The sequence below is a fragment of the Mustela lutreola genome, chromosome 5 (assembly GCF_030435805.1).
Source record: "Mustela lutreola isolate mMusLut2 chromosome 5, mMusLut2.pri, whole genome shotgun sequence".
Classification (NCBI taxonomy): Eukaryota; Metazoa; Chordata; class Mammalia; order Carnivora; family Mustelidae; genus Mustela; species Mustela lutreola.
In genome coordinates, this window is record NC_081294.1 from 120303003 (window position 1) to 120327362 (window position 24360).

Here is a 24360-nt window from a genome sequence, read left to right on the forward strand (position 1 = left end):
TATTCCACTGCCAATATCAAAAAGACTCTTTAATTTAACAAGGAGCACAAGCTTTTATCGCTTCCTCAAAAACTCATGGGTCCTCTATCTAGTAACAACACAGTTAGTTGTCACTCAGATTGGCATTGTCTTGGAATTTTTAGCTTACCTACTTAGGCACCACATCATCAGCCACGTGGGATTTTTGTCAGTATCTTCAGTGGTTGTGCTTCGTATCTGTTTGTGGGCGCTCCTTTTGCGAGTGTGACCATGTTGGATAGGCTGATCCGAAGAGGAATCCATTCGCCCTGATTGTGTTTTCCCCCTGGCATTTTATGTCGCTGCAATCATCAAAGTTCCTTTATTTTACGGTATTGCACTTCTTCTTCTTTTTTATTTTTTTTTTGAAAGATTTTATTTATTTATTTGACAGAGACACACACAGCTAGAGAGGGAACAGAAGTAGGGGGAGTAGGACAGGGAGAAGAAGGTTTCCCATCAAGAAGGGAGCCCGACACGGGCTCTGTAGACCCGACCCGGGAGCCCTGTAGACCCGACACGGGTCTCGATCCCAGGACCCCAGGATCATGACCTGAGCCAAAGGTAGCTGCTTAACGACTGAGCCACCCAGGCATTCCAAGGTATTGCACTTCTTAATTTGGTTAGTTGACTTACTTGACTGCGCATGGACCAAAGCCAGAGGAAGGGCGGTGGGACTAATAGGCAGGAAACAGAGCTAAGGGAGGTGGGAATTCACTATAGCAGCATGGCTACAATTAGGTGTCTGGGGAGAAGGTGTTTGTTCAGAAGTAGGGAGACAGAAAAGGTAACAGGAAACCAAAGAGTGGGAAAAGGGAGCCTCATGGACAAGTGGAAGGAGGAGGAGTAGACAGACACAAACACAAGGTAGTAATGATAGCAAATTGCTGGTGGGCACCTGAGAGCAGGCTTTCTGGTAGGATGTGGCTTGGCCCTGGGGGTGGTGCCGATGGTAATTAGGACCTGAGGCAGTTGTTTCAAAAGGAGAAATCTCCTCCAGCCCTGTTACCCTGTAGGAAAATTCACACAGACTCAAGATCTAAGGCAAAGATGGAGGGAGGCGGGGTGGACTGGGTGGACGGATGCATGGGTTGACAGGCAGGCAGAACAAAAAGATGGACAGTTTGATGATTGTTTGTGGTAATACAGTAGCAATTATTAGGAACATCAGAGAGGTCCACTGACCAAAACTGTGTTCTCTGTAGAACATTAGGAATGCCAACGTTAGAAATTCTTTCCTTTCGTGGGGTGCTTGGGTATCTAGATCAAAATGAGCTTTTTAGAAACGAGTTGGGGTGGGCCACAGAAATCTAGACTTAGGAAGCTCTCCAGGTGAGTTTTATATACACCAGTGTATCATCTCTAGTCCGGTGTAAAGTTTGTAATGGATTAATCAGATCCTTCCTTTTTTTTTTTTTTAAGGTTTTATTTATTTGAGAGAGAGAGAAAGAATAAGTAGTGGGAAGGGGAAGAGGAAGAGACAGAGAGGGAGAGAGAGAGAGAGAGAGAGAAGCAGGCTCCCTGTTGAGCAAGAAGCCCCATGATGCAGGGCCTGATCCCAGGACCTGGGATCATGACATGAGCGGAAGGCAGATGCTTAACCGGCTGAGCCACCCAGGCGTCCCTAAACAGAGCCTTCCTAACAGGCATTGGCAGAAAGTCAGACCACAGGAGAACAGGACAAGAAATATTTGATGGTGGAGAGAGAGGTCTTTCCTTTCTCCAACTGCCAGTGCAGGGTCTTAGGTAGGAAGAGTGCCTGGAAGTGTTCTGAAGGCTCTTAGTACAGCAGAGAGAAGAGTCAAACCATAGGGAACACCAATCAGACCTTAGAAACTACCCATCATGCATTTTTGTTAAGATTTAAATAGAATGACGGCTCCTTCAACAATTTGTGCCATGTTCACCACCTAAACGCAGAAAAAAGTCACCTGGACTTCTGCATTCCTCTGTGTTTATTTCTCTTCTGTTATTTATACATCCTGATGGCCTTCATTTATTCATTCATTTAACAAATATTTATTGATCAATTACCATGTACCAGACCCTGTTCCAGGCATTGAGGCAGAGTAGTAAACAAAAGAGACAAAGATTTCTGCCCTCGTGGAGCTTAGATTCTATTAGGAAAAAAAACAATAAAAAAAGTATATGTATATATCATATGTATATGATAGAGGTATATACCAAGGGGGAAATGCAGCAGTAATATGAAATGTATAGTTTTTATTTTTATAAAGATTTATTTGTTTATTTGAGAGAAAGAGAAAAAGAAAGAGGCAGGGGAAGGGGGACTTAAACCTTAAAAAAAAAAAAAAAAGGTTAAGCATTCGTTATGACCCTGGGATCATAACGAATTCAGTAAAGTCACAGGATACATAATCAAGGTACAGAAACCTGCCGCATTTCTATACATCACTAATGAAGCAGCACACAGAGAAGTCAAGGAATCAATCCCATTTACAAGTTCACCAAAAACCATAAGACCCCTAGGAATATATATAACCAGAGGTGAAAGACCTGTGCTCTAAAAATCAGAAAACGCTGATGAAGGAAATTAAAGATTGCACAGAGAAATGGAAGGATATCCCATGTTCATGGATTGGAAGAACAAACATTGTTTAATTGTCTATAGTACTCCAAGCAATCTACACATTTAATGCAACCTCTATCAAAATACCGCCAGCACTTTTACAGGTACTTTAAGCAGAGGCAACAGTGAGACAAAAAGTGCAGAAACAATAGCCTGCCAGTGTGATGAAGGAGTGCACCAGGATGGCCTCTGTGGCTGGAGGAGAGTACCCAAGGAAAAGAGATGTAGGAGATGAGGTCAGATGGCTATAGGAGGACCCTATCACATACATCTCAAAAAGATTCTGTAGATATTACAAAGGTTCATCTTTTACAAGATGAAAAACTATTGAAGGATTTTGAGGAGATGAGTTTCATGATCACTCTTTGACAACATCACTGGCTATTTTGTTGAGAATACTTTATGGGTGGCAAGTTTGGAAGAAGGGAAGTTGGTTTTAGAAAGCTTTGTGATAGCCTTAGGGAAAAGCAATGGTTATTTGGACCCATGGGGCAGCACAGAAGGAATGAGAAATGACCCATTCTGTATATTTTTTTTAAGGTGGGACAAACTTTGGGTTTGAAAGAAAAATAGAAATGTGGAATTCCAAGATCTGGGATCTGAGCAACTGGAAAAGAGATGTTGCCATTTATGTGGTAGGGAAGGCTACCTGGGCAGCAGCTCCAGGGGAAAGGGGACCTGCAGGATCACCAGCTTACGCCATGAGATTAGGTGAGTTCATCAAGGTGATGAGTGCCCAAGTGCAAGGACTGAGCTCTGAGCCACAATATTCACCAGTAGGGTGACCAGCTCTCCTGGTTTGCCCCAGGCTGATTCCCAGGACGTGGGACCTTTAGGAAAGCTCTGAGAATACTGAAACCATTGACTCACTATTCAGAGGTGAGGGAGATGAATGAGAAATCCATGAAAAGGAAGAATAGAGTCCTGGGAGATGCGTTGCCCTGAGAGCCAAGTAAGCAGCAAGCTTCAGGGAAAAGACAGCCCTCAACTCTGTCAAATGCTGCTGCATGGTGGGGCAAGTGGCAGGAAGACAGAGAGACAGAGACAGAGAGCTGACCCCAGATATACAACAGAGAAGTCACAGGGTACTCTGACAAGGGCAGTTTTAGGGGAAGGTGCCTGGGACAGAAAGCCGGATTCCGGTGTTTCAAGAGCGTCATAGTGAGTCTTAGTCTGAGCTTCTTGTGGTGAGTCTTAGTCTGCCCAGGCAGCCCTAAGAAAATACCATAGTCTGTGCGGTATAAATGACAGAAATTAATTTCTCACAGTTCTGGAAGCTGTTAAGTCCAAGATCAAAGTACTCAGTTCCTGGTGAGGATCCTCCACTTGGCTTCTTCTGTTGTCCTCACTTACCTCAGTGTGTGTGTGTGTGTGCAGAGAAAGAGAGAGGTTGAGATCCCTTTCTTTGAGGCCATCAATCCTATCAGGTTAGGACCTCACCCTCTGATTTCATTTAATCTTAATTACCTCCTAAAACACCTTATCTCCAAATATAGTCACATTCAGGGTTAGGGCACCAACATATGGTGGAGGTGGGGGGGTGGGGGCAGTGTACAATTTAGACCATAGCAAACAGAGAAATTAGAGAAAAATAAAAATAACACTTCGAGGGAGTTTTCCTTTGTAGAAAAGGTGGGGGTAGCAGTTGAAGGGATATATAGGATCAAAAGAAGGTTGTTTTAAAATGGGTAGAAGGAAAAAAAAAAAAAACATGTTTTTGTGCTGATGAGAATGATCTAGATAGGAAGAAAGAGAAGTCCTTGAATAGTTGAGAGGGAGTGGGACCTATGGCCAACTAGGGGTTGAGCCTAAACAAGGAGCACAGATAGTTCATTCACTGAAACAGGACCAGAGACAAAATTTAGGGACAGAGGTGCCCGTAGGTTTACAGACATAGCATGTGTACACATCAAAATTCTCTTCTGATAATTTCTGCTTTCTTGGTTAAATGGAAAGGAAAAGTCATGAGCTGAAAGTGAGGATGGGGGTAGCTGCTGGCAGTTTGAGGGGTGAGGGAGAGTAGGAGAGTAGGCAAGTCTGTGGTAAGGAAAAGTATTGTAATTGCCAGAGAGAGTCAAGCAGTCCTTCAGAATGGAAGACAAACCCCAACACCTCAACGGAATCCAGAACGGTTATGCCAGGAGGGCTGGTATACAAGGCTAAGGGTTAGCGGACCTGGGGAGTAATCAGTCATGGTTTCACCATTCACTCATGTGCATCACTTCATCTCTCTAAACCTTCTTGTGTTTTTAATCTGTAAAACTGGGATGCTGTGTCTGCACTGTCTTCCTTAGAAGAATCATGAGATGGAACTTGAGGGACATTTTCTAAAATGTAAAGTGTTAAACACATCAGAGATTGCTAGAAGACCAAAGCAGGTAAAACTGGAATAGCACAAGGAAAGGTCCTCAGGTCCAAAAGAGGTCTTACCAGGAAGGATGGCCTAAGGGCACTCTGGAGAACAGGTCAGAGGTGACAAACAGGAAAGGGAAGTTGAATACTTTTGCTTTCTTTCTTTCTTTCTTTTAAATATTTTATTTATTTATTTGACAGAGAGAGAGAGAGATCACAAGTAGACAGAAAGGCAGGCAGAGAGAGGAGGAAGCAGGCTCCCCACTGAGCAGAGAGCCTGATGAGGGGCTCGATCCCAGGACCCCAAGATCATGACCTGAACCAAAGGCAGAGACTTAACCCACTGAGCCACCCAGGTGCCTCAGGAAAAGGAAGTTGAACAGGATACACTCTGCCAATGACTACTGGTTGCTGTGGTCTAGGGCTGGTTGAAGCTAGTTAGCTGAGGACATGGCACTCCACAGACACTCAGGGTCAGGGCTGCCTCTGGTCCACGTACATTTCTTGTGGTGAGTTAGAAATGGGCGCCCCCTTGCCTGTGTGGGTCAGTCAGTTAGGTGGCCAACTCTGGATTTTGGCTTAGGTCATGATCTCGGGTCATGAGTCTGAGCCCCAAGTTGGGCTCCATGCTGAGCTGAGCTTGGAGTCTGCTTGTCCCTCTCCCTCTACTCCCCTCCAAACCCTCTTCTCTCTTGTGTGTACTTTCTTTCTTTCTCTCAAAAAAATAAATAAAAACTTAAAAAAAAATAAATAAATAGGTGTCCCTTCCTCAAGAACGTTTACTTCCACATATCAGAAAACTGTCCCGATATACTTGGCTTGTTAGAATATTTTCTTGACATACACTTGAAAACTTAAAACAAACATGGAAATCTACAATGTTTTGGTGTGAAAGGTGTCTCCTAGGATTGTGGAGTGCACAACACAGCAGTTGTCTCAGCTGACCCTCAACACTTGCCAAACCCTTCACTGACCACTGCCACAAGATTATTTCCTTATGCCTATATTTAAAGTAATATCAGAATATAATGTCATTTGTAAATTTTCAAGATAAAAAATGAACATTATAGGCCTTTGTGCTTTAGGCTCTATTCTTGGTGGGCCTGGATTAGAAGAGGTCTTGGTAGATTTTTGACTTCCAGGAGGGATTTGACCCATGCATTTGAAAGACCCCCTCTCCCCTTGCTAAAGGCTTATTTAAGTAACCTGATGTCCCCACAGACCCCCTCTCCCCTTGCTGCAGGCTTGATTGTTCCCATAGCTGAATGACAACATATATCCTGCACAAGCAGGATATCTGTGATCACCCGGTCTGTCAAAAGAAAAGACAAATGAAAAGTAGAATGTAACTGGGACTTTCCAGAGTGCTGACCCAAGAAACCACCAGAACGCCCTGACCCCAACGCCCAATCATGCCTGAATCAAATTAATCAATTAGACTCCTGTAACCATGCATATCTGCTTCTATAGGATCGCTTCCCGCCACCGCCTCCCGCCAGAACAAACCATTATGTCCTTGCCTTGAACACAGTGCCTGACAATGCTTGATTTAAGTTAACCAATCAGATCCCTGTAACCAAGCATCTGCTTCTGTAAGCTCACTTCCCACCACCCCAACCCTGCCCTATATAATCTGCTCCCAAACTTAGCCCGGGGCGCTCAGCCCACAGAGGCTGATGCGTCCGCAGGTGCCTGTGTAACCAATAAACCTCTTGCAACTTGCATCCAGTGGAGGCTTGGTGTCTGCTTCTTGGGTGCGGATCGAGGGTCTTTCACATTCAGCAGATGAGAATCCAATGGTACAAATACATTGTGTGTACTGTTCAAGCAACCATTTAGAAAACAAACAAGTTAGATTCTCATTTCACTGAAGTCCATTTTTCTAGCCAAATGCTATGGACCAGCAGCTGAATTTAAGGAAAGAAAGAACTAAGGTGGGGGGGGAAGGGATAGTTTCTTAGCAAGGTCAAAGCCAGTTTTCCTTTCTCACACAGACCCTGTATCTACTTCTTGGATAATTGCCACCTTGTGAAATAATCACTAATAATAGCTACCTTTTAGTGGACTCCCACCCTGGAACTCAGCTGACAATTGAAGTGTATCATTGCATTTAATCCTCTCAACCACCTTAGGAAATCAATATTATTAGCTCAGTTTACAGATGAGAAAACGGAGTCTTGAAGAAGTGCAGTGATTTTGCCCAAAGCAAAGAGCCAGTTGGTTGAAGAGTCAGGGTTCAGTATCCGTGGCCACTTCCTGTCACTCATGGTGTGCCAGTCCCCCTTGGTGCATGATAAAATGATGACCAGGATGGTGTAATGAGCCTTTTGGACAGCTTACAAACCACGAAATACTGTATTTCTAAGTTTTAAGAGCTCAGCTTAGCACTAGAAGACATACTGTTGAAGCCAAAAATCATGGAGGTTTTTATCTGTGGGATATAAGTTTGTCATTTGGCATCCTGAACATTACATGTCCCCAGAGCAAGGCAAACCTCGCACCGTACTTTGAAAAATAATTCAACCAATAATTCAATTTCTGTACAAGACGGCTGGGTAGTATTACCAAAATCTGCAGATTCCAGTTTTAGAACTCAGGAAAATATTTCAGAGCTGAAACAATCAACATCTCTTTGGCTAAATAACGGAACAACATTTTCTCTACAAAGTCAAAGTTCAATATTTGAATTCATTTAAAGCCCAGACCCACCACACCAATAATTATTGCCACGTACTCTGTGAGACTCCCCCTAGTGGCCCACAGAGTTAGCTTCCTGACTGAGCACACTTGGAAGAAGATAGGGGAGTCCCTAAAAGTTCATTCTCTGTCTAATGTGATGGAAACTGGTCTCCTATCAAGTGTAAAGGTGCAATCAGGGGAAGGGTATGAAATGTCAGCCTAACCACCCACCCCACCTCTGCCCAATGGGACCACCAGACGAAGGACCTAATGATCTTACAACAGTGAGTACTAAGAAAAACCTTTGAAGTTCTGAAATCCCAGACTTAAGTGTGAAGGCCAACCCCACTGACGTCACAGATCTTTCCTGCAGTCACAATGCTACTGAGCCACCCTGGGAAGATGCCCCAGAAACATAAAGACTTTAGTCTGATTGCAACCAGGTTTCCTTAGAGCTTTGGCTTTCTGAAAAAGAAAATTTTAAAAATCTCTGCTCTCTTTCAAAAAAGTCAAATCAACAAAAAATAAAGCCAGGAAATCAAGCATCATGAGCTCAGGTATTTATCACATGGATTTTTCAAAGTCTCTAAATTCTCATCCTTGACAACCTTACTTACATTTCTTACTACATATAAACAAGGTAATAAATCCCAAAGGAGATCCTTGGATGGTTTGGGCACAATAGGGTGAGAAATCATTTCCTATTATTTTATAGCAGTTTGATCTAAGTGGCTGCATCTCAACAAAATTTCCTAAGCATCTAATGGAAGTATCTGGGATGATAAACTCTTGTAGCTGACGATGGGTGTGATGGGGGGGTTGGTGAAGTGTTGAAGAAGGAGAAGACAGAAAAGGGGAGTGTAAAATAAATGAGAAGCCTCCCTTAACCTTCACTGTATGTACAGAAACTGCCCTTAATTTAAAAGAGAAAAAAAAAAAAAAAGTTTAACCACCAGGGCAAAAATTCACTTGCCTTAGTTCCTGATCTGATTCAGCATTCTGGTTGCCTAGATACAGATGTAAACAAAAGTGCCTCCCCGACTGCAGAGGAACAGCCAAAGGAAACTGATGGCCCCCTTCCTGGCTCAGTCAATGACCAAGAAAAGAAAGCAAGTACTTTTAGACATTCATAGTAAAAATAGAATATTTTGTTCAGCTTCTTTAAAGTTTAGTGTTGTTCAGAGAGTTCTAAGGAGTCCTAGAAGAGTTGTTTTTCTTCTCATTCTACCTACATTTCTTGTTTGTTTTGCTTAAACAAAGTCGCTGGTGGCCACACAAGCTGAAAGGAAAAGGGGTCTTGATATGTGAATACATTCATTGGACTTGACTTTTAATATGCAGAGCTAAATAGGAGAAATTTTTTGATAATTATTATTTATAAAGATTGAAAAGAAACTATGAAAAATTCAATATACAGACTTCATCTCTAACATGAAAAAAAGAATAGCTAAATAAGTTTCTCTTATTGTCATTAATGAAAAAGAACATTCGAAAAAGCAATATTTTTAGATCTCACCAGGGGATGCAGCCTCTGGTGATGGAAAGAGCACTGGAAAGCGAGCCCAGTATCTAGCACTGGTTTTTGCGTCTTGTAGCACCCACTGGCTGTGTGACCTCCAGCAATTACTTAACCTCTCTGTTTTCTCCTCTATGAAATGGACTAATTAGGCGTATCATCCAGAGATGTGAGGTTTGAATAAACCACTAGCAAGTAAGAGGGACTCAGTCAGTTGCTATAATGATGATTATTATCATCATGTATATGATCTTGAGTAAGTCTGCTATTTCTCTAATCCTCAGATTTCCTCGCCTATAAAAATAATCATCTTAAATTTTTTCTGCAATATGGTAGGATTTCAGTAAAGACAATGATTCCCACCTTATAGGACATCCTATATGTGAAAGTATTTTATAGGCCTTAACCAAGCCATAAAGGAACACAGCATTTTAAGGTATTGTTGTAAGACAGGTGAAAATGGATACATGTAAAAAGTCCATGAGCATCCACCAAGTTGTTTGTGGGAATTGTTAGATAATTACTTTCTAGCTTGTAGGAACAGAGATGAAACAGAGCTGTCTCCTCTAAGCAATTAGCAAAGAATATAAAAACTTACATACTATCTTAGATACATCAAAAATTGCATAGAAAAGGAGATGAACAGGCTGCAATGTTAACAGCTTTTTCTCTGTATAGCCAGTACAATTACAATGGGAATTTTTTTCTGTATCTTTCACATTTCTATATTTTTCCAAATTTCCTTCCGTTTTCAGGTTTAACATGTGCTACTCTAAAAGTAGATGAATTGTAGCTGTGTTTTTAAGAGGATGCTATTTGCAGTCTTCAAAATAAGGCTTAAAAATACCATTAAAGTAAAAGATATCTATGCAACAGTTTCACTTGAGAAGGGGAGAGGAGACAATCACCCGGTAATCTGGTGTCCTTGGACTCAGTATTCACAGAGCCTTTCATGCCACAGAAGGGAATGAAAGGGCTCCATGGAAGGCCAGGGAGCAGCCAGTGCTGATCGAATACCACAGCCAGACCAGTTCAGGGTCACCGTGGAGAGGTGAGAAGGAAGAGCAGGTACCGAGTAGGCCACGAGCCCCAGGGCCCAGCTCTGTCCCAGCTTGAAACTGGAGTCAAACACAAAGCAGGGCAGAAGGCCAGTCATGTTCTATAGGTAGTTAGGATAGTTTCCCTCACATGGGACCCCTGGGTGCCCAGGGATCAGTGTAGGGGAAGACCTGGCTTCGGAGCCTCAAAGCCCACTCAGCAATGGGGAGAGAGGGCCTAAGGCATGATTACGGCGGTCACTGGCTGCATTTTGAGCAGCCTCGAACCATGCCAGTTGTCCACCGCCAAGAGGGCAGGGTCAGGAGAGGCTAACAATTGTCAGGGGTTTTTATTAGCTTCCTTGATAATAGACTTACTTTTTTTTTTAAGCTTTAGTGGAGGAGAGAACTTTCCAATTAAGTCTCTTAGGTGCTAAATTAAGATGTAAGACATGGTAGTTTTGCAAAAGGAATGATTTCTATTTGTGGGTCTTATCTACTCTGTCAACATGGTGGTGTACAATAACTTAAACTAAGAAAAATATCCCATGAAACGATGTTGTTTAACTTTTAAACTGATGCACAATACCACTCATACTCTCCTGATTGAATCCAGTTCAGTGATGGGCTATTAAATTGAGCATAAATCTATGTCATGTTTTTGATCTTAAAAATGAAGAACATTAGCATTTAGAACAGTTTTAGCGTATGTCAAACAGTGAGTGATTGGGCAGTCTCATTCCTCCTAGAAATGCTGCCAGATTATAAACTTTGGTACAAGGGGTACTTCTTAGTAGTTATCAAATTAGTTAAGAGTTCGTATGACCAACTATGTTCAATACTAGTAAGTTATGTACAAAACTCTCTTCTGTTTTCATTTCTCATTGACGGTAATAAACTGATATCCAGGTTTCTTAGAAAACGAAATTATCTGGATAGATTAGATTTCTAGTTTTGGACTTCGTTTTTGAAAACTAGTGATTCCTTTCAGAAATTAGCTTGTTGGAGTAAATTCACTCTATGAGAACTTCTTTAGTAACTCACTCAATAATCACTGGATATTTCATTAAAAATTTTTCTAAGAATAATCCATGGTTTTGACTCGTCCAGAAAGTTACTCCTGATTGTGATACCAATATACAAAATGAGGCCCTCTAGTATCTTTCTAGAACTTGATTTTTGTTTTAGTCTCTAGAAATACTAGACAGGGCATGTGCAAGTTTAACTGGGTGATGGTCTATAGTGTATATTTTGTTTAAAGTTAAAATATTTATATAAAAATAAGATGGATAAGACCTACCTATAAAGTAGATGATACATTTTAAACCCATGACCTTTGTTTCAGGTAAGGTTTTCTCCTGCCACGATGTCAACCAAGAATTCTACAGATCTAGTTCAGTATGTTGACAAGTAAGTCAAAATTACAACCAGTTTTAACTGTTTACTATGTTTAATGATTCGGCTAGAGATTAAAGTGCCTGACTAAGATCTCTAAGATCATCTAAACTGGTTCTCTGATTTTAGAAGAGACAGCATAAGCAACTTCAGAAGATGACCTTCTCTATGCTCTTCCTTTCTTTTTGACAAAACAAGCCAGCTTTATAGCCTTCTCTTTAGGCAACTTCTATAGATTCCTATAGATTATGAATCATACAATGCAGGCAATGAATGACATGGAAAGATTAGGTAGAGTTAATGATGACTTTCAAAATACACCAAAGAAATCTATTAACATTTCATTATAAAAACTCAGAAAATTTTAAGTATATTAAATGAATCATCAGAAAATTTTGTTTCTGCTGCTTACAGTGCCATACCTGGAACTTATCCAGCGATGGTCTTGGAGATATAACATATTATTGATACATATACAATGCCCAAAGACCCTCAAATTCCAGTTGGTAAAGGTGGGATCACAGAAGCAATGCATATTCAATTGAGTTGTTTTCTATTTTGTATGTCAGAAGGAGGATTTGGTTGAAGCAACAATGAATGCATGAACAATGAATGAATGAATGAATGTTTTAGGACACTTGTCATTTCATCTCTGTATGACCTCAGTCAGTCAGTCCATGTCTCTTGGCTTTGGTTCTTTCATTGCCAAATGAAAAGGTTAGATTAGAAGCTCTCTTTGACCCACTGTAGCTTTAAAATAATTCTGATCCTGGAGAATCTGGGTGACTCAGTCACTTAAGCATCTGCCTTTGGCTGGGGTCCTAATCCCAGAATCCCTGGGATTGAGCCCTGCATCGTGCTCCCTGCTCAGTGGAGAATCTGCTTCTCCTTCTGCCCCTGACCCTGCTCATGCTCTCTCTCTCAAATAAATAAATAAAATCTTTTAAAAATAAAATAAAAATAACTCTGATCCTAAAATATACATTATGACCGGAGAAGAAGAGTTATCAAACAAATGAAATGAGTCAATGAGAAGAGAAAGATATAAATACTGGATTTTCATTTTTTATATTACCTTTAACAATGAAGATGATAAAAAAATTTAAACTCACAGATTTTTATTACAATCTGTTCACAATTACGAGTTTCCCTGATCCTTAGCCAACTGAATTAACATACCACAAATACTCCAGCCACAGCATTTCGGCTCCTCTTTTCATGCTGACCATAACTTCTATTTATTTAGGAGACAATAAGGCCAATAATTTAGAGAAAATGAAGCCAAACAAGAAAAAAGAATTTTTTTAATGTTTAAAAATACAATACTTAGATCAGTGACTTTTTTCTAAGTGAAGGAAAATGAATGTGGTATACATAGAAATAATTATTTTACATGGATATATTAGCTAACCTTGCCATCCAAGGAAGAAAAGGAGTCTTTTCCTACCTGAATCTACACAAGATAAATGGAAAATAGAAATCATTCTTCTAATCCATCAAATTCCAGTATGAACCCAAGTGGATTTCTTTAGCCTGTGCTGCTGACCTACATCCTGGGAGATGACAGAACAAATTCCTGGAGGACTGTAATAAACTTGAAATCCAGGGAAATTTTTGCTATTTATTGGATTCCAGAGAAACTAAAATTAAGACAAAGGGGGAGAAATAGTCTATAATTCAAAGCAAAAGAATAATGAAGATTTTCTAGTCCCAAAATTCATTTCTACCTTGATCTTCCCCCAAACCTCTCTCTTATGTTCTAAGCCATATATCTAGAATTTCTATGTACCACCTAAGATAGTTAATTATTTTTGTTTTGTTTTTGACCTTTCCCCTGTGATCTCCCAGAGCAGGATCCAAACTCTCAAAAGGCAAGGATTGTATAACCTTATGTTTTCTGATAACCCGACAAGCAGTAGCCTATCATGGTGCACTGAATATCGGTTCTTGTGGAAACATAGCTGATAGACTTAATGGAGAGTTATGGGAAACCACTGAATGTTTACAAGTCTGCTTAGGGCAGCAAACTCCTAGGTGGCTGTTTAACTGGAAAAGCAAAATGGCATTCCGGCATTTCAATCTTCAGCGCAGGTACTTCAAACTGACTGGTCAAATGCAATAAAATAAATGGAAAAACAACAATTATTTAAAAATTGCTTTATCCTTCAAGTCATACTACTCATTGAGCTGCAACACATTTATTGATATGCAAACAGGGCACTTACACAAGCAAAAGTCACTATCAACTCATTAAGCTGCCTGAATATATATTGCATTTTCACAGAGGTTCTGCCTTATAAATCTATATGGGAATATTTATAGGAAATACAAAAAAAAAAAAAAACAAATACTAACCACAACTGAAAAAAGTAAAAATCCAACAAGAAAAGAGGCAATATGTACCCCATAGGGATGAAGAAGATTTATCTAGAGACATGCACAATAAAGGACTGGCAGGACCCAGTGCTTACAGGGCTCTGCTCAGCCTCAGACAGTTGGAATGACACCCACACATTATTAGTACTTGTTAAATGTTAGGTCATATTATTAATCCATGGAGCAGGGGGAGGCGGAATGCTTGCAATCATTTATAGGACAATTATGGTGACATTATATTAAAAGTGGTAAATAATTCTGATTGCCCCATGTGTTCGTTGATTCACAATGACAGTGTAAGCCGGTGCTTGTTGAAGCTTGAACTGATGGAAAGCATCAAAGTCTTTTTCCTTTCCCTTCTTTTTTTTTTTTTTTTTCCTGCTGGCAGAAGGAGCACTGTGTGGATGCCAAGGCCTCTCTGGTCCACTCTTGAATCCTCCCCTAATCAGCTTTGGGACCTTGAAAAAAAAGATGTCTTTTCTTTGTGGGCAGTATCTGCCTCTTCCATAAAACAGGGTGGCGTTTTCAGTGATGATGAGCAGCAGAGTCCCGAGGGCTGCCTGTGCTCACGATCAGATCCAGATTTCGTTTCCGGGAGGCAGATGAGAAACATGCCTCGGTGTGCTATTTCCCAACTCTGTTCACAATTTCTCGTGAACATTCTTTTATATCATAGAGTAAGTGGATAAGATTTAAGAACATAGATTATTCTTCTGTGGGACTTGGAATATAAAAAAAAATTTGGCAATAAATCTTTTCTTAATTTTTCTTCACTTGACCCTACTGAAAAAGAAAAATTCTTACCTCTGGATCAAATAATTTCTAAGGTCTCTTCCATCCCTAAAATTCTTTGGTCTTCTAAAACTGGTTATTTGCCTTTTATTCACTTTACAAACACTTACTGAGCATTTACTATGTGCTAGGCACAATGCCAGGCACTTAGAGAGTCATCAGGGAACAGGACCGACTAAGACCCCTGCCCTCAAGGACTTTCCATTTGAGCAGGAGGAAGAGACACTCATTGTTGGGTAGTTTGTCAGGGCCCGCCTCACTGAGAAATCGGATATGAGCAAAACCTGGGAAATGAGGGAGCTAGCCCTCTGCACATGTGTGCAAACAGCAAAGTTTCTAAGTAGGACGTTCCTGAGGTGGCTGAAAAGGCATGCGGGCAAAGATGGCTGGAATGGAAAAGAGAAAAGTATAAACTTCAAGTCTCATGTCCCTGGGCCAGGGAAATGAAGTTGTTTGGTACTGAGGAATTGTCCAGCCTGGGCTCTAGCCAGTATATATCTCGGAAATTCTCTCAGGAGCACCCTCTGAGAGGATGAGGGGTCTGGCTGGCAGCCAAAGAAGGGTTTTTAAAATTTGGATCCATAAAACTATCAGTAAGTGAAATGGGCAAAATAAGACATGATTGATAATTTCTCCTTGTGAGTAGAATATGGCATTCGGGGTCTGGGAAGTATTTATTTTCAAGGTTTTCTCTTAGTACCATGGACATTTTATTAGACCATGATGCATCGCTTTTGCTCCATGATGAAGACAGATATTGCATGGTACAGGATATGAGAAAGGAAGACAAAACACTGTTGGTTGAGCTTTCTGGGAGTAGGTCATGCTACCTTGGAGAACTTCTGGGTTTTATTTTGCAGTATCATTTCCATCCATGAGGGCAACCAGCTCCCAGGAGAGAAAGTTCTAAACCTTGTTTGTTAGCAAGGATCTTAGGACCTGGCAAACCTTCTTGCACCCAGCACAGCTGCCTGGTCCCACTGACCATATTCATGGTTAAAGCTTCCAGCTCTTAGCCCTTGGCAATCTTCTCATTTCTTCCTCTTCTCATTTTATCCTCTCAATAACCCAGACAGAGGCGGTGTCGCTATTTTAAAGACAAAGACTGTGGGGTTTAAAGGAATCAAGTATTTGTCCATACACAATACTGTGACAGAACCAAGATCCTAACTCTGAAATCTATGTTCCAGTTACTCTGATGCCTGTTTTCTTGACCATTCCTCTATCCACATGCCCTGCCAACGATCTTCTCAATACGTGTGGGTAAACCACAACAACCAGGGACATTTCACTCACAGTCCACCCCTGTCAGGAAAATGTGATACAACCTTAGACTTCTGATCTTTCTCCATGCGGGTCCCTCTGCAAGGTGTAGCAGGTCTGGACTCCCAGCATCTTAGCTGCGCCTGGCAGACACCCCCATCAGCCTCAGTACAGTCTCTTATTCTTCTCTAGAATCTTCTAGATTCTATCTCTACCCCTCTGGCTGTGATGGACCAGAGACTCTGTCTGCGGATGTGTACAGCTGCAGGAATCAGGCATGACCCACAGCACCTCCCATCCCCCAAACTGGTCAAAGAAGTGACTGCCCTGATGAAGCTCAGCTCTTCCCCGCCACCTCCAAGAGGCCCTTTGGGTTCTTGCCACATGTAGGAGCTTCTGCTCAGGTGAGAGAACTTAGAGCAGAGAGGGAGCCCCTCCAGCCTCTGAGCCTCAGAGAGGACCCTTAAAACTGAGAGAGAAGCCAGCCAAGCTGAGGAAAGGGAACTGGGAGTTACATAATTATCCTGAGAAAACACAATGTAACAGGAAGAGCTTCCAACTGGCCTGAGCAAAGTTGCTGTGATGTAGGAAAAAGAGTCAAAGAAGCCGCTTAAAACGTTTCCCAGCCAGAATTACTGCCAATTGAGAATTGAGAAAAATTTTACCTTTGTCATGGTGGGGATGAAATAATTTTTGTAGAAGTGATGTGTCTTGACTATTAAGCATTATGTGGAGAGAAGTTTGTGTAGTAATAAGTTCCTTACATTTGTCCTGGGTTAGGAATTTCCCTTAAGTAATTTATCATCTCTTTCAGTTTCCAAGGGCTGCCAGAGCACAGTCTCATAAACTGGGGAGCTTAAAACCACAGGTACTTATTGCCTCATGATTGGAGGTCAGCAGTCTGAAATCAAGGTGTCGGCAGGGTTGGTTTCATCTGAGGGCTCTGATGAGAATCTGTTTCATTTCTCTCTCTTCGCTTCTGGTGACAGCTGGCAATCTCTGGTGTTCCTTGGCTTCTAGACGCACTGCTTCAATCTCTACTACCATCTTTACATGGTGTTCTTGTGTGTCCATCTTTATATGGCCATTTTCTTATGGGGTGTCAGTCATGCTTGGGGTGTAAGTCATGACTTACTCTAGCTTCCCAACTAATTACATCTGCAGTGACCTTATTTCCAAATAGTTACATTTTAAGGTACTAAGAGTTAAGTCTTCAACATCTTTTTTTTTTTTTAAGATTTTATTTATTTGAGAGAGAGAGAGTGAGAGAGGTCACGAGTAGGCAGAGAGGCAGGTGGGGGATGGGGGAGGAGTAGGCTCTCCGCTGAGCAGACAGCCCAATCCAGGCTTCGATCCCTGACCCTGAGATCATGACCCAAGCCGAAGGCAACCACTTAACCAACTGAGCCACCCAGGAGCCCCTCAACATATCTTTTTGTAGGGATACAATTCAGTCCATAATTCCATCTAATAATGACTAATAATCATCATAAGAACATAAGTATATGATACTTACTGACATTACAAAGCATTTCAAGGACATTAAGTAAATTGCTATCCTTCAATGAACTTGGTCAGGCAAGAGTCATGATCTCCAAGGACACAAAGAGCTCTCTTCTAGACAACTTAAGAAAGGTTAAAGACAGTAAGTGTCAACGATAGCACTGGAACCCCTGTCTTCAGGTTCCAAATACAGTGTTCTTTACCCTGGAGACTCCCATAAATAAAACGTATACCCCCCCCAAATAGCCAGGCAATATGGAGAAGCATCACAAAAGCACTACAAAATGCAGTAAAAACTCCAAATATCTCAAAAAATTTGCTGCCACAGTTCACACACGTTTTGCCTGTAAGTGTAACCTATCCCAACTCCATTCACACAGACACTCTGGAACACCTGAACGCCTCCCACAGGAAAGCCAATCACTCAAGGACATCATTCATTCTGGATTTTATTGAAACTTTTACTAACTTGAGGTGTTAGTATACAGTATATTATATATTTTTTTTTCATTCATATGTATATAACTTTTCACTAGAAACTAGCCACAACCAGTCTTCTTCTCCAGTCTCTTCTCAGCTATGTCCCTGTTTGGAGTCCTGTCCTTTCCAGGCTCTTCCGTACAGACCTCAAGCTGGTGCCTCCCACTGGCTTTGGTCTACACCTTCCCAGACTGTACCCATGAAACTGGAGCTGCCTCCCTTACAGCCCTGGAGCATTTGGTATTTTGTAAAACTCAGCAATGGAGGCTTCTCTAGCTGCCAAAATCCAACTGGTTAGAAACCAGCAACAAGAGAAACTACAGAAAACATCTTTTCAGTTGCATTGTTCCACAACCACTTACAGGTTATTTTTGTGAGGCATCAAAAATGTTCCCTAAAATGTCACTTTATATGTACATTGTTTGCAGGACTCTAGGCATCAAGAATGGAACTGTCCTAATAGATCACACATAAGAAAAACTTTCTTCAGTTCTGCTCCTCGTTGTTCTAGAAAAGGCCTTCAACTCTCTCATTTTTGTGTCTTGAGTATTACAGGTTGCCAAAATGTTTATCAGAATCTCCTGAGTAAATTTAGTGCTCTATTCACAAGAACAGAACAGGCAGAGAAGTGAGAGGCTCTGTGCTGAGGCATCTGCCAGCAACAGCACAGCTGGTCCAAGTCACACGGAATTGCAGAGAAATAGAACTCGGAGTTTGTGGAAAATCTGTTCTGATTCCGTTGTCAGCTCCATAATCAATGATTTATCTAAAGTCCAAATATCTCTCTGAAAAGGCCCCCCTGGGGATTCTTTCTCCTGTGGTTAGTAACTCCATCTGGACTAGTCTGGAATATTCAGTCATTTCTTTGTTTTCACAGTTAAATTTAGGTATAAGTCCCACTGATAGAACACACTAATAAAAACAGCGGGCTTGTTCTTGTTTTTAACTTACTGAAAGGATCTGAGTGGCCACATCTTGTTATTCAGGTTTTAACCATTTGGATGGCGTGATGCTTTGAGCCACGGTATCTGGAATCTCTCTTCAAAGATTGAGAATGTTCCTATGTGCGTTTTTCTGGTGGTTGATTTATAAAGCTCACTTGCAGAATAGTCTTCTCTTTTATTATGGTAATGGAAATGGGAAAATATATAAGCTCTATGTTTATCTTGCAGGAAACATGTAAATAGAACTAAACAGAGCATTATCTAGAGCTTCATAGGCATCATTAATAAATAATAATAAAATCCCCAATCTATAGTAAACCTTAAGCATGAAAAGAAATCACAAAAAGGAGGGGCACCTAGGTGGCTCAGTGGGTTAAAGCCTCTGCCTTTGGCTCAGGTCATGATCCCAGGGTCCTTGGTTCGGGCCCAAGTCGGGCTCTCTGATTGGCAGGGAGCCTGCTTCCCCCTGGCCCCCTAGCCTGCCTCTCTGCCTCCTTGTGATCTCTGTCTGTCAAATAAATAAATAAATAAATAAATAAATAAATCTTTTTAGAGAGAAAGAAAGAAATCACAAAAAGGAATGCTCTTCATTTAGGTGTAAAAGAACTTCTAAAAATAAACTTTAAAAGCTAGAAGAATCATAAAGTCCATCATTCATATAAGTCAGTTACTGTCCCTGAGGTTGCAGGAAAATATACTTGCATAGCACGAGGTGCTGCCCTCCCTAGAAGCTTCCTTCAGTGGGCCAAATGGCAACATCCTCAAGGCCCATCATGACAGGCAGGACCACAGACTGGCATCTGAGCAGAGGTGGCGATCCTGTTCCCCTGGCCCTCTGCCGGCTTTGGTCTGATTCCTCATGCTTCTCTCTGGATACAGTCTTGACGCCGGCCAATAGCACCCCCCGAAGCATGAGAAAACATGGGCTCCTCATAACCCTGCAGCTCTCTGGTTTCCACCCTATGCCTCTCACAAGAACCATCCAGAACTTCACAACCATACAGCCTAGCAGGGGCCCCATGCAAGGATGGCCCCATGCAAGGATGAATTAATTGGAACACTTGGTTGGTAAATGGCAGGGCCCATATTCTACCCTCGGTCTATCTCGTCTACCACCTTGCTGACTGTTTCTGACTATCCACATGACTTGAGAGCTCATAGACTCTATTTTATACATCAGTACTTCATTATATTCTGCCTTATATCGTTCACTGATTCCTTTAACCAGTCTTCAATCAATGATGTTCAACATTTAGATGACATTTAGAAATACCTAAGTGCTTATTTAAAATATATATTCTTGCTGTGACCCTCCCAACCCTCAAGGTGATGGTCGAATGCATCTATGGTTGAGCCAAGGAATCTGCATTGTAACAACCTCCCTCCCTTCTCCACCCCCATGGTACTAATCCAAGTTTCTTTATGAGGAACACTGAATTAGACTAAGTTCCTTGTGGGATAGACCATTATATATTAAGCATGGACTAGAGTAGACATTTAGTAAATACTTACTGGCATTTTTATTTCAACTGTCATTTTATTGGTAGACTATTAGGTATAGACACAGTGCCTTCAGCTATACATAACACAAACTCCAGCCAAAATGGTTGATTAGCTCACATTTTTAACAACTCAGAGTTTGATTTAGAGACTTCATGTCATTAAGCAGGTGTTTTCTATCCTTCCTCCCTGCCATCCTTTTCTCCCTCATGATCACAAGATGGCTTCAGCAGCTCCAGACACCACACACAGACATGACAACATCCAGCAAAGAAGTGGGAAGTTTCTTCTTATGTATCTCTTCTTGAAAGCAAAGAAACCTTGCCCAGAAACCCCACAAAAGGTTTCTCCTTTCACCAGACTGGCCAGAATTGTTTCACATGCTCCTATTTAAACCAATTACATCTCAATGCAGAAGAAGGAGACCACCATGATTATCATGCCCGCTGAAGGACACGGGGGATGAGAGGATCAACCAAATTAGGTAGAAGCAGTGGGGGTCTGGGAGGCGTGGCTGTGAGTTCACTGACAATGTCTGCCACACTGGGAACACCTAAGAGTACACAAATACTCAATTTTGAGAGGAATGCAACGTCATTCACAAGTGTATATGTGGGATGGAAGACTAGGAACCAAACACTTTCACTGGCACATTTAGGCTGCAGAATGTTGAGAGGCCAGAAAGAAACACTCACTCAAGGAAGATCACAAGTAAATCTGCAGTCTGCCACTAGGCTATGTGTCACCATCGGCAGGGCCCAACATCCTCTTCTCTTCTGCCGGTGACTCACACAGCCGACCCAGGGGAGCACCGTCAGCAAGCTGGAGTTTTAAAGGAATGGAATGTGTGTGTGTGTGTGTGTGTGTGAGATATATCTATGTATCTATAGATACATAGATATATTTATATATACTTTTTTATGGAAAATACCAAATGGAAATATATATAATAATTAATTATAAATTATAAAGTTGTAAATTATGACTTTATAATTTATAATTATTAAATTTATAATTAATTATAAATTTATAATAAAATTATATAAATAAATATATTTTACTCTGTATTTATATATAAATAATATATAAATAATCTGTATTGTATATAAATATATAATATATAATATTATATATAAATGTATAGTCTGTATTTATATATAAATAAATATATAAATAAATAAATATAAAGGTATAATACAATTAATTATAAATTTATAATGAAATTATAAATTATAAATATATATTTATATTATTATATTTATAATATTAAAAATTACAATATTATTATATTTGTAATTAATTATAAATTATATATATATAATTAATTTCCAAATGGAAATATATATATATTTCCATTTGGTATTTTCCAGAAGAACATACATGAGTCAAATGAGTGGTAGAGAGAATTTAATGGAACCCTTAGCAAAGCCTTCTTTGTGCCTCAGATGTGCAGGTGAAAGGAAAGAAGAGCCTCACCCAGGCTGAGGCTACTTTATACTGCTTAAGAGGAGAAACTTGTAAGTCTTGACGCTCTTCCCACCTGTAGTTTTATGGCACCATTCCCATCCCCCCGCATCCCCCAATTTCCAACAACTGAGCCTTAAGGGAACAAACCTTCTAGCTAGAAACAAAAACAGTCAATAAATATTTATTGAGTACCTACTACATATCAGGCATTCTTCTCAGTGTTGGAGACAATGTGGAAAACAAGTTAGATAAAGTCCCTGCCCATGGGAAGCTTTCATTCTAGTGATAGAGGACAGAAAATAAACACAAAGAAGTAAGATAACTTTAGATAAGGACAAATTGGGGGGAGAAGATGAAATGGGGTCTTAGATAGAAAGTGACTGAGGAGGGGACGCCTGGGCGGCTTAGTCGGTTACGCGCCTGCCTTGGGCTCAGGTCATGATCCCAGGGTCTTGGGATTGAGCCCCATGTCAGGATCCTGGCTTGGTGGGGAGCCTGCTTCTCCCTCTGCCTGCTGCTCCCCCTTGCTGTGCTCTCTCTCTGACAAATAAATAATAAAAATAATTTAAAAAAAGAAAGAAAGAAAATGACTGAGGAGAAGACACCCTACACATTCACCAGTTTAAAATAACTCTCACGGCACAAGGGTTTTTCACAGTTTTCTAAGTTTCCTTTCTAGATCCTCCAAGGTTTTAGGAGGGGGAGAGGATAGGAAGCCCGCAATCATGCTAGGTCAGCATTTGGGTCAAGGCCATAGTGCGCCCGGAAATTTTACCCCTGAGCAACTATGTAACTCATTTCCTTTCAAAGTAAATTCAATAAAGAAAATTGTAAAAAACACAAATCAAAATTAGCCTGTCCTTCAAGAGCTTATCTGTGAAAAGAAAGAGGAATATATTCATGCCAATAGGGGCTACCAGGATCTTGCATGTTTCTTTACCCTAATACTAAAGAGCCCTAGCCTTTCGCTCTCTTCCTTTAATTTACTGTGTTTATTCTTCCACTGAAATTCTGGGTCCTTTGTGAATCTCTGCCTTTGAGCTATCATTTCTTCCAGCTTAGAAGGCAACACTACTTTCAATGCGAAATTTTCAGGCATTGAATTTTTATGGATCTAACTTTGGTTTGTTAGAATAGGTGGGTAAAATATGAAATGATTCCTTCTTAGGGAACATGAAACATCCATAATGTATGACCAAGGCCAAAGTTAAATCTTCTTAGATGAGATGGAAACCAGGATGTAACCAGGCAGATGCTTAGAGTCCTCCCAAAGTTCCAAACTTCCCCACAGGGGAGACAAGACTGGAGTAGAAGTGAAGATGCAAGTTCTGCTTCCGGTCCCTCCAACTCATTCTTGTAATGCCACTGGTGTTGTTTCCTTCTCCTGACTAGGGGTCATTCTTTTCTTCCTGTGATTCCAAACACGCAGAGAAGTCAGCTAGAAGACAGACTGAACAACCAGGAGCGCACCATCGCATTCCTCCTTGAACAAGCCTTCCGCATCAAGGAGGACATCTCTGCTTGTCTTCAGGGGACCCACGGCTTTCAAAAAGAGGAGTTGCTTGCCAGGAAACTACTGGAAAACCATATCCAGACCATCACCAGCATTGTCAAAAAACTCAGCCAAAATATTGAGGTAGTTCTTTATTTTCCATATGTTGGTATCATTGCTTGACAACAATTATCAACCACCAATATCATCTTTCAATTATAGAAATGGGTCCCTATAGCTTAAGTTTAAATGATTATAACAAGTGGCCCCAGAGAATAACAGTTCAGCTTTTCAACTGCTCATTTATGCCAAAAAATAGAAGGAAATTCTGTTAAAAAAGCATTTGGTGTTGTTCTGTGACAGAAGAGAGAATTACTTAACAATATATCATATAATGTTTTTAAGTGCTCATTTTAATCTAAATCTCCAAGATTCTTTTCATGTAATTGTAAAAAGATCGTAGTGAACTTTTAAAAGGTATTTTATTGGTATTTAGCACATAATGAATTGATCCCTAAAAAGTCAGTGCACTTCTCAAAGTGGTCAAAGATGTTTCTAGGCATAACAGTGTTAAGAAAGTGATAAGAGGTTAATGGCTCGTTGCCTTTGAGATAATGACAAAATCAAGTACAGCACTAGTGCTAAAATAAGATACCAATTTAAAAGTCAAAACTTGTTGGTAATTAAGAAGAAAAAGCATTCTCAGAAATACCAAAATGCTTCTAGAATGGTCTATATTTTTATCTGGGTGGTTGTTACATGGTTGATTATATTTGTCAAAATCCATCCAGACATACACTTTGACTTGTACCTTTTAATACATATTAATTATACCTCAATAAAATGTTCTTAACCTTAAGGAGAGAAAAGTTTCCAGATCAATAGAAATCTTGCTAAGAGTTTCTTTTCCCAGAATAATTGACTGTCATAGATTAGCTGTGAAAAAAGACAAAACA

The 24360-nt window shown here is 40.6% G+C and overlaps 1 protein-coding gene across 2 annotated transcripts in view; it reads left to right on the forward strand.

Moving 5' to 3' along the window:
* Window positions 1-8092: 8092 nt before the first annotated feature.
* Window positions 8093-24360, forward strand: part of FAM81B (family with sequence similarity 81 member B) — a 62704-nt gene continuing 46436 nt past the window's right edge. For both annotated transcript variants that reach the window (XM_059175495.1, XM_059175493.1), the window contains exons 1-4: window positions 8093-8196; window positions 8651-8748; window positions 11538-11602; window positions 23305-23548. In XM_059175495.1, coding sequence (XP_059031478.1) covers window positions 8187-8196; window positions 8651-8748; window positions 11538-11602; window positions 23305-23548 — 417 coding nt within the window. In that variant the 5' untranslated portion in view covers window positions 8093-8186. The remainder of the gene's footprint in view (window positions 8197-8650; window positions 8749-11537; window positions 11603-23304; window positions 23549-24360) is intronic.